The sequence below is a fragment of the Bombus affinis genome, chromosome 12, assembly GCF_024516045.1.
Source record: "Bombus affinis isolate iyBomAffi1 chromosome 12, iyBomAffi1.2, whole genome shotgun sequence".
Taxonomy (NCBI): Eukaryota; Metazoa; Arthropoda; class Insecta; order Hymenoptera; family Apidae; genus Bombus; species Bombus affinis.
This window is the reverse complement of record NC_066355.1, coordinates 9,419,865-9,429,189: the sequence shown is the minus strand read 5'-3', so window position 1 is coordinate 9,429,189 and position 9,325 is coordinate 9,419,865. Positions and strand designations below refer to the sequence as shown.

At 41.9% G+C, this 9,325-nt stretch overlaps 1 protein-coding gene across 2 annotated transcripts in view; it reads right to left on the bottom strand.

Annotated features, from left to right (window-relative positions):
- Positions 1-384: 384 nt before the first annotated feature.
- Positions 385-9,325, bottom strand: part of LOC126922702 (serine/threonine-protein kinase 17B) — a 64,054-nt gene continuing 55,113 nt past the window's right edge. For both annotated transcript variants that reach the window (XM_050735524.1, XM_050735525.1), the window contains exons 4-6: positions 9,135-9,261; positions 8,294-8,522; positions 385-5,976 (exon numbers count right to left, since the gene is read on the bottom strand). In XM_050735524.1, coding sequence (XP_050591481.1) covers positions 4,962-5,976; positions 8,294-8,522; positions 9,135-9,261 — 1,371 coding nt within the window. In that variant the 3' untranslated portion in view covers positions 385-4,961. The remainder of the gene's footprint in view (positions 5,977-8,293; positions 8,523-9,134; positions 9,262-9,325) is intronic.

Sequence of the window (9,325 nt, the reverse complement as noted above, 5' to 3'; positions counted from 1 at the left end):
GCTATAAATGTCTGCCTATTTATAGGATGAAAAGAAAACCGACGTTCTTGGGGAACGTTGGTTCTCTGTATGGAAAAAACTCGGACTCACCGAGTGTGACACTTTATCCACCATTTTCCGTATGTGAATCGTATCTGTTATCCGTGACTAGCGGTAGCTGGTAGCAGGTGTTATAATACCTACTCGTTTCATTTGCTGGAAAGCTCTGGCAAAATTTTAATCGCAGTGACGAGAGACAAAATTTTGAGAATTTCTATTTAGCCACTTGTTTCAACTCTTGTAGGTATCATCCTTTTGTATTGTCCTGTGTTTCGCTTGTGGTGCACATTTACATGAAATATCGGTAGGCGTGCCAATACTCGTATGTAAAAATTTAAGTATCAATGATTTGAACGAATGATTTATTTCGCATGTTATTAAAATTAATACAATGACAGAGAAATATTTACAGAAGATCTTAATAGCATCTACATGCGCGATACTTCTCATCATAATTGACCTCGAAATTAATAACATTACAATAATAGTGTAATAATAATAATAGTAATAATAATAGCAATAGTAGTAATAATAATATTAATAATAATTGTAATGATAATAATAATAATAATAATTAATAATAATAATAATAATAATAATAATAATAATAATAATAATAATAATAATAATAATAATAATAATAATAATAATAATAATAATAATAATAATAATAATAATAATAATAATAATAATAATATTGATAAATCGATTAGATCAGAGAACAAGGCGCGCCCGAGTGAAAGGGTAGAGGAACGGCACGCCCTTCTGCGAGGGCCAACGATCGGACTAAAAAGCCACGAGAATAAAACGCGACACGCGGGATAATTAAATACGATATCGGACAGAAAAGTAGACGGAAATAAATAACAACGCATTGGCCCCGAGAAATGGCAAACCGGCTCGCTTCGAATGCACGCCCTTTTTCTCTATCATCGTAGCAAAACTATATTACAGGTCTCTATGATTTTCTTTGATTCTCAGAGGCAATCGTGAAATCACGCAACACGCACTCTCACGCTCTTTCATTTGCTCATTGTGTTCATACTCTACGACAAGATATTATATTCGTGTCAGACGTCAGATATTCCCCGTGTCTCGTGTCGTGCGTTCGCGTATCTCGATAGTGTGCGTTTCGAAACTTCAAAGGACGAACGCCTCACACCGCGATAATAATTAGGCTGCGGATATTTATACAAGTTTATAACTTTACGAAGAGATGGAGAATGTTGGAATCGTAGCAGGGATTTGTCTCGTGCATTAAATATTATATAACAAGTACGATATATTGGTGGCCTTTTTTCTTTCTCTATTAAAAATTATAATTCAATACATAAAATATATAGATAGCGTTTAAATATTTATTTGTAATATTTCGTATATTTCACATCTTTCGCGAATAAAATATTTTACGATCTAAGAGGAAGGAAGATATGTGAAAGTATGTATAGGAAGGGAAAGCGAGAAAGACAATTGGATCAAGCGTTAAACTTGCCATAAACGTATAAAAATCCGCAGTCTATTAACAATATTCGCGAAGTCGGGAAAGATTCGATTCCTCGATCTACGAGGAACTCGGTTACACGAAACAACGACGCAAAGCGATTCGGTCGATCGCGATTCCAAACGCATTTTCGATTTTCTATAGGCATCATCGCTGCTGCTTCGTCGGATGGTTGTTTCGACATCGACGCGCGATTCTCGTCATTTCGATCGTGTGCTCGTCCCTCCTGCTCGAACCTTCTCGTTCCTCCATCCCTGCGTTAATGTTTCTAAAGGCACTGTACGTTGAGAATTTTACCGCGATTTCAAGCGGCTAGTCAGAGGGAAACGAACGAATTCGAACAAAAGCACGAGCAACTATATGACTAGTATTTACGGAACGTTCCCTTCTACCACGGAAGTGGAAGCTCCACGAGATTTTTTTCAGCGTTCGTCCTCGTACTTCGTCTACGTAGATATGTATACATTATACATTTATGCGTTTCATACTCGCCAACTTGCGCAGAATTGAAAAAATCGGGATTTCGCTCGACGAGAGCTATCGATCGTTTCATTTCTCGCAACGAAACTCGCCCTGGATACATATTTCAATGGCTAAAAGACTCATTTAGTACTAACGGCAGTAGTTTCGCGATGTATCTTGAGTCATTGAGATGCGACAGATCCTAGATGTGTAATAGGAGAAGAAAAGAGGCAGAAGGAAAAGCTTCTTCAAACGTCAACCTGTTAACCGAAGAAGGAACTCGAAAACGTAATTTTTCTCCATCTAGAAATCTCCTATCCCTTTACGTGTTGTTTCATTTTACTTAAGAATAAATATATCATTCGCGTCGTTTATCATTCGAAAGATCACAGAAGGAGCACGATGAGCTTATCTTTGTTAATTTTATCACTCTCACGTCATTTTCTGACGTAGCGTTTTAACATGCCATGGTTCAAAAAACTGGATCATGTTCGTCGATTTTCTGATTTTCTAATGTCACTTTACGGACTAAACAGGAGAATTATTGATACAAGCGGTGATTGGTTTTTAAGCAATCGTAAGCCCACGCGTATATTTAACTTCAGGATTCTAGGAGCATTTGGTTAAACGTAACTCAGCTAACAGGTTCATTTTTGAGTGTTGCAGCGCGATATTTAGCAGGGCAGGTCGTTGTGATACGAGGCACCGATCTCCCTCGAGAGACGATATCGATCCAACGAGAAGAATTGGAGACGCCTAAAGCTAGTTTAGGCTCTCAATTTCGATCGATCGTCGGTACGATTGATTAAATCGTCCGTACGACTAAGGCACTCTATTCAGACTGGAGAGAGATTTCTTTGACTCGTTCACCCGACTCTTCTTGGAAGCATCGATTCGTTCTCTCACCACGCTCTTCCGTCGTGCACGCGTTCATTTTTCTTCCGGCGTAACGAGCCGTATTTCCGCGGAGAGAGATACGCTACTACGAACGGGACAAACAAAAGCAGGCACTACGAGTGTGCGGTTAATGCTTGCGATCAGTCGCGTACAGCTCACTGCCTGTACACGCAGAAATATTCATACGCGAGATTCTACCCCGTGTATCTCGTACATTTCTATATCTACATGCACGCGTATGCTTCGTTTACGCTAGACGACTTAACCCATCAAGAGCCAGCGTTGCAATTTCTTTTTTTCTTTTCAATTTACATTACGGAATTGTATCCCAGACAGTGGATGTTTATGCAGATTCATAGTTTTCTCGACAGAATGAAAAAAATGATGGCATAGGTGGAGAATTGTATTACTTTTTAAACATTCGAACGAGTACGATATCTTGCATGTTTTATACACTTTTGCCCATTGTGTGAATTCTACGTATCTTTGCATCTTTTACTCTGGAGGCTATCGCGAGTGAAATTTTCTTTTAATCTTACTGTTCTGTATAATAAATAATAACAAAGCAATGTTATTACTTGTAACAATATCAACCAATAACCTTTTTATTATCAATTCTACTTTTTAAATTCAAAAACTTTCAAATTTAAAAGTAAGAACACATTTAATCCCACTTCGTTATTTTTGTCAGTATCTTTATTTACAAAAGATGTACCATGGTAAGCCTTCATCTACGATAGCCTCTAAGAATTCAATTTCCCATAAAAGCATAAAAATCCACAGTCTAGTGAATACGATAGCGAATACCATGGATCTAATAGATTTTTATATATGTTACCTTTACTGTTCTATTTATTGTGCTTGGTCATTAATGGCTTAAGCGACTGGGACACGACTTCTCTTAAAACGTATACGGTAAAGGCACCCAAGTTATCGGATTGAAATTTTAGCGAGATCCGTGGAACGGAGCTCCAGGTAATTCGAGTTACTGTTATCACGACGATCTATATAGCGACTAATAATATTATGGCTAGGTTGGGCAAACTCGCCGCTCAGCATCGAGCTGCTCGCGCGCCATTTTACTTTATACACATTCGCTGTTACACTAGAATTCCGAACAAAGTCTGACATATGCCTGACATTTATCCAGTTGCGTAACTATCGCAAGTGTCGACCTCGCGTGAAACGTTGTTGAGAGGAGAGTCGAGACAAGAGAAAACGAAACGAGACGAACCAATCTTCCACTTTCGTATCGCGAGCAACTCGATGCATCGAACGCGTAACTCGCGTTTTTCTTTTTTTCTTTTTTTTTCTTTTTTCTATCTCACAGTTTGAAGGGACGGCCGGTCAGTCTATCGGTAATGGCAGACAACGAGCTGTCGATACGTTTCGCTTGAAACTCCTGCTGCCACCTTGAATCCAATCTACATGCAATAATTTATACAATTATTTGAGTACTCGGTGTAGAAAATTTCTGTGAATTTACTATATATGTTATACGATTTTTCGAAATTTCGATAGTACTATAAAATGGAATACGAGTATTCCAATTATATTAGCAATTCGACCACGAAAATCGTGTCTCGTCGCAGTTCTAAGAAAATTTCACAATGTGTCATATAACCCGTATATAGTAAATTCGTAAAAAGATTCTAGAAGTGCTCAAATACTTCCATAAACCACCGTACCACAATCAACTAATAAGCTCTTCTTTTTACTCTTGCGTTATGTACGATAAAACCTTCGAAACTCGAGTAACGTGGTCCGGTCGACCGCCGCTCTCTCGTAGAATCTCGGTCGTCCGAATTTATATACAACATGCGTCACGAGCGATCGGTACCCGCAAATCTTCTCGTTGTAATATTTACAGTTATCCCATAGCTTTCTGTTTTTTGCAGCGTAGTTCTTCGACTATCGATGTCTCGCAACGCGTTCTTGAAACTACATTTACTGTACACCGTAACGTAATATATACAAAGGATCCTGTTGCTGTCCATCGAGGACCCAGGACTCTGAAGCTGCTCGAGAAAGTCCTTTACGGATAGATCACGCGCTTACTCATCTACGAAGCTCCATGAACCTGAAATCGTCGAATCCGTGCTTGCACCGATTCGCATTGTACTTCGCTGTATCTGGTGTATCTGCCAGCTCTTACAGGTTCACGAATTACAACTAAGTTTCCACCCCTTTCGCGAAGAGCTTCTAATCCAGCTTTACCATGGGCTGTTGGCGGCGTGGTAGCTTTGCTGAACTTCGTGTTCGACGTTTCTGAGGAAAAACGGCTGAGAGCTTTGCTCACCACTCCGTTGCACTCTCTCGACCAAACCCTCGTATGGTGCCTGTGTTCCCATCTGTCGGAAGGCGCTTCCGTAGTGGAGAATGGGAAAGTGGCTCTACCTTGACTCTTTCCATATAAGATAAAATCCAACGAATCGTCTGAATAAATACTGCTTCGGTCGCTAGAGCTGTCTGTCGATATTTCTGAAACGGAATCGCTGCCACTGTCGCTGCATTGTTGCTCTTCGCCCAGGATGAATACCGGTGTGCATTTGAACACCTCTCCGGCTGGCATCGTGTGCGTGGCTGTGGCTCTCCTTTGCGTACTGCTTGTTACGTTCGAGGAAACTGTGGTACCGGATGACGGGACTGGCTCGATTATCATGATTTCTGTGCCGGAAAATTTCTGCGCCAGAGAATCCATGTTCCTCTTAAAAGTGTCCCTGCGATCCGAGCTCAGCCCGAATCTAGTGGGTTTCGGCGACATTTTTGATTTCGTATATATGTTCTCCGTGTGCGAGGAAATTGCTCTGTTTGCCGAGGGTTTCGTTTCCATGCCCTGACAAGCGTTCACCGCTTTTTGTTTCTCTGAGTCGTTCTTGGTCATGGATGGTCCTGTCGTTGTTTGGTGTTCGGCGCTCGTGGTAGATTTGGAGAATGATTTCGTTTCCTGCGATGATTTATCTTGGATGGGAGACTGGTCCAACGCTGGGCGGCTGGATAAAGATAATGGTGGTTGAGGGTCGTCGAACGAGCCGAACCATGGGTGTTGCAGGCATTCCGTGACGGTCAAGCGTTCGCTGGAAAAGCAACGGATTAAGATTTATCAATATGAAGCGAACAAATAAGGATTCGATTAAAGTTTCGATCAAAATTTGTTGAATTTTAAATGTATGAATTTATTAGCTTTTTATCCGGGGCAAGTAATCTGAGTTACAACGAGAGTAATCTCCTTGCTTTTGTATCAAACCACATACATAGTTGTATTTTCTTTTTCTTTCTTTCGATCTCACAATGTGTCCCATTCTGTACAAACCACCGCGATTTCACGAATGGTCGCCATTTCCGGCACAAGTCACGGGACGTCTTGACTCTGGTAACAGGCCTCTACGTAGTTGCGTAACGCGCGTTTCGTAGGGATGGAAAGGGAACGAAAACGACGCATGTACATTCGACGATAAAACACACACGCTGACAACGAGATAAGCCAACTTTCGCGTTGGAAGGGCGCGGATATTCCGGATGGAGACTTCCTTTCAGCTGTCCGACTGGTCGACGATAAGGAAATCTACGAGTTTTTCAGCGGAACTCGTTCGATGTGCCTACGTCCTTCTTCCCGTTTCGAAGAAAGTCGTCTCGATGGAATGTCGATCGTTTTGCTTCCACGTACGCGCGGATTCAGGAAGCCGAATGATCGAGTTTAAAGACTTTCGTCGTAGCTTCTAAACCTACAACGTCTCCTCTACGATGAGATTTACCTCGAGACATGACTTTGCGCGAGATCTCGCGCAAAGACGAACTGGGTATCGCGATACCTATCAACAATTACGAGTTTCCAGGCAGTGAAGTTTTCTCTTAACATCCTATACAGTTCCTCGCCAAAGTACCTGTACGAACACTTGTAGAAGCCCCGTACGAATATATTATGAGCGTTATAAATAGACCGCATACTTTTATGCAAATTCACTCTTTTATAAATCTGATTAAGCAAATAGAATCTAAGTAGAAATTGATGTCATCCATTGAACGTCGTATTAAATACTACATTATCGTACATTGCGTGAACTTTTGCAATTTCAGATTTCCTAACGCATACGGACTCGCAGTCTATAGTTACAACGAGATTCGACTATCATGGCTATATTGGCATATCTTGAAACATAGTTACCGTATGTAGTCAAGAGAACTTTATGCATAAGTTTACGTTAAGTTCGTGGAAACTCGATATAACAAGTATGACCACGTTCTGACACGTTTCTTAAAATATTTCCACCAAGAACACATTTTTGTAAAAAAAAGAAAACAGTTACGTAATACGACTGGTTCATTTTGAAAGTTAGGTCAGATGAAATGGGTGACAATGGTTGTATCGACTGGATATGCATCATGATAATAGTTTCATTTGACGGGAATCTGCAGGCTTGACTCGAGGTAAATCATCGCTCAGCGGCCGCTAAACTCGAGATCGTGTTATGAAAGAGACGAAGGAGTTCGCGTCTGACCTCGCGTTTATCGCTGGCGAAAAGGCGCCGGTGCCAGCGCCGCGACTTCGATGGAAGACTAAAGAGGTCGGCGGATAAGTATTATCGGAGAACGTGCTACTAAGAATTCCGGCACTGGTGAAAATAATGCCTTCGAGGAAGCGTGCCGCGCGACCTACCGAGAACGTTTACCGCTTACCGTTTACCTCGAAGCGAAAGAAGATAGGCCGCGTGGAGGCAGCGCGTGCATCTCGAGAACACTGTTAGTTAGGTCGAGTACGTTGGCATTATTTGGCTTCTAGGAACGAAAGCAATCGCGTTACGTTAGATCGCGACATTCCAACGACGATGCGCTGTCCGAGTCGACCGGTAACACGCTTTCCATCGGGGGACAGTCCAAAAAAGGCTTTGAATACCTTCGGAAGATACAGCTGTGCTTGACCAAGATGAAATTTGCCATGTATCAAAGAGGCGAGATGGTTCGTTTGAAATATACAATCTCATTCGACTCCCTATAAAAAGGATGTGTCCGATTTTTATTTACAATTGCAAATTACTCGTAAATTGCCTGCTGTATGAAAAATGATTCAAAGAAGATTTGGATGGTCTCGAGCAATTTGCTGTAATTACTTTTCCACAGATGGCTATAATTTTCGATGGACTGGTCCGTTGCTACATTTTTAAAGGATAACGTTAATTATTACGGAATAAAATTACAGTGAAATAAATGGGGGATGATCGTATATTTGACGAGTCAACAAACTTCGTCTCGATCGATCACAGCGGTCATTCGCAAGAATATTTCCAATAAATTTGTACAGCAAGGAACAGAGATACGGATACACGGGAACATTGTCAAAGAATTGGAACAACGAGGAACGACGGATACGTAGACGTATCTCGTTAGAATACTTACTTTGGATCCTTGACCATTAGCTTGCGCATGAGATCGCGCGCTTCCTCGGACACGTCTTCGAACAGATCGTCGGGGAAATCTAGGCGACATCGGCTGATGTTGCAGAACGTTTCCTGTTTCGTGTCACCTCCGAACGGAGAACATCCCGTTAGCAACACGTACAACAGAACTCCGATGGACCACATGTCTGTTGCCAGGCTGATCGGCTCATAGTTCAACACTTCTGGGGCTGAAACGATGGCGAGAGACGCGACTTGAGTGTGAAACCAGGAAAGGAAGCATCGAAAGGCACGCAACGAAGAACAGGTCGTGGGAATGCAACGGTTTGTGACGTTGCATTGTCCAACGACGGTTTCGTTCGAGTTGGCTGTGCGACCGTTAGACCCGAGTCAAAAGCGATAGCAGAGAGTAATCGTAAATGGATGCTCTTTGTCGATGATCGACGTAAAGCCACGCGTGTGGTTTTCCTGCTCGCTCAAAAAGTGGCTTATTCTGACCAATTATGCAATAGGTCTGTTTCTCTAATGGAATTACGCGGTATGAAACGAGTCGCGGACTCGATTCACCGTGCGAATACTGGCTAGTGGCGACGAGAAATAGGGGAGCCCGAAGTAACATGACGAATTGCTTGTAATTTCTAAATTCGAGGCTACGTAATACTCTTATCGGATCGAAGACAGACGAATTCAAGGTCTACGACAGAATAAAGACGCTATCGTACTTTAGATTCCCCTACTTACGAGTCCAACAGACAGCGGAAAATTTCGAAAACTATCAACGATCCAGCGAGCCACGGCTTATCGCGAATTCTTTTTCCGTTGCTTAAGTCAGGATTACTCACCAACGTAATCGGGCGTGCCCAGAATCTCCCGTATGTCCGCGCCATGGCTGATGTACCGCGAGATACCAAAGTCGCAAAGCTTCACGTCACAGTCTGGGAACTCGCCGGTCAGGACCAGATTTTGAGGCTGAAAGAAACGAACGCGCAAGGTTAGAACTATAATTCGCCATAATAGAAGGAAGCTGTAGTCT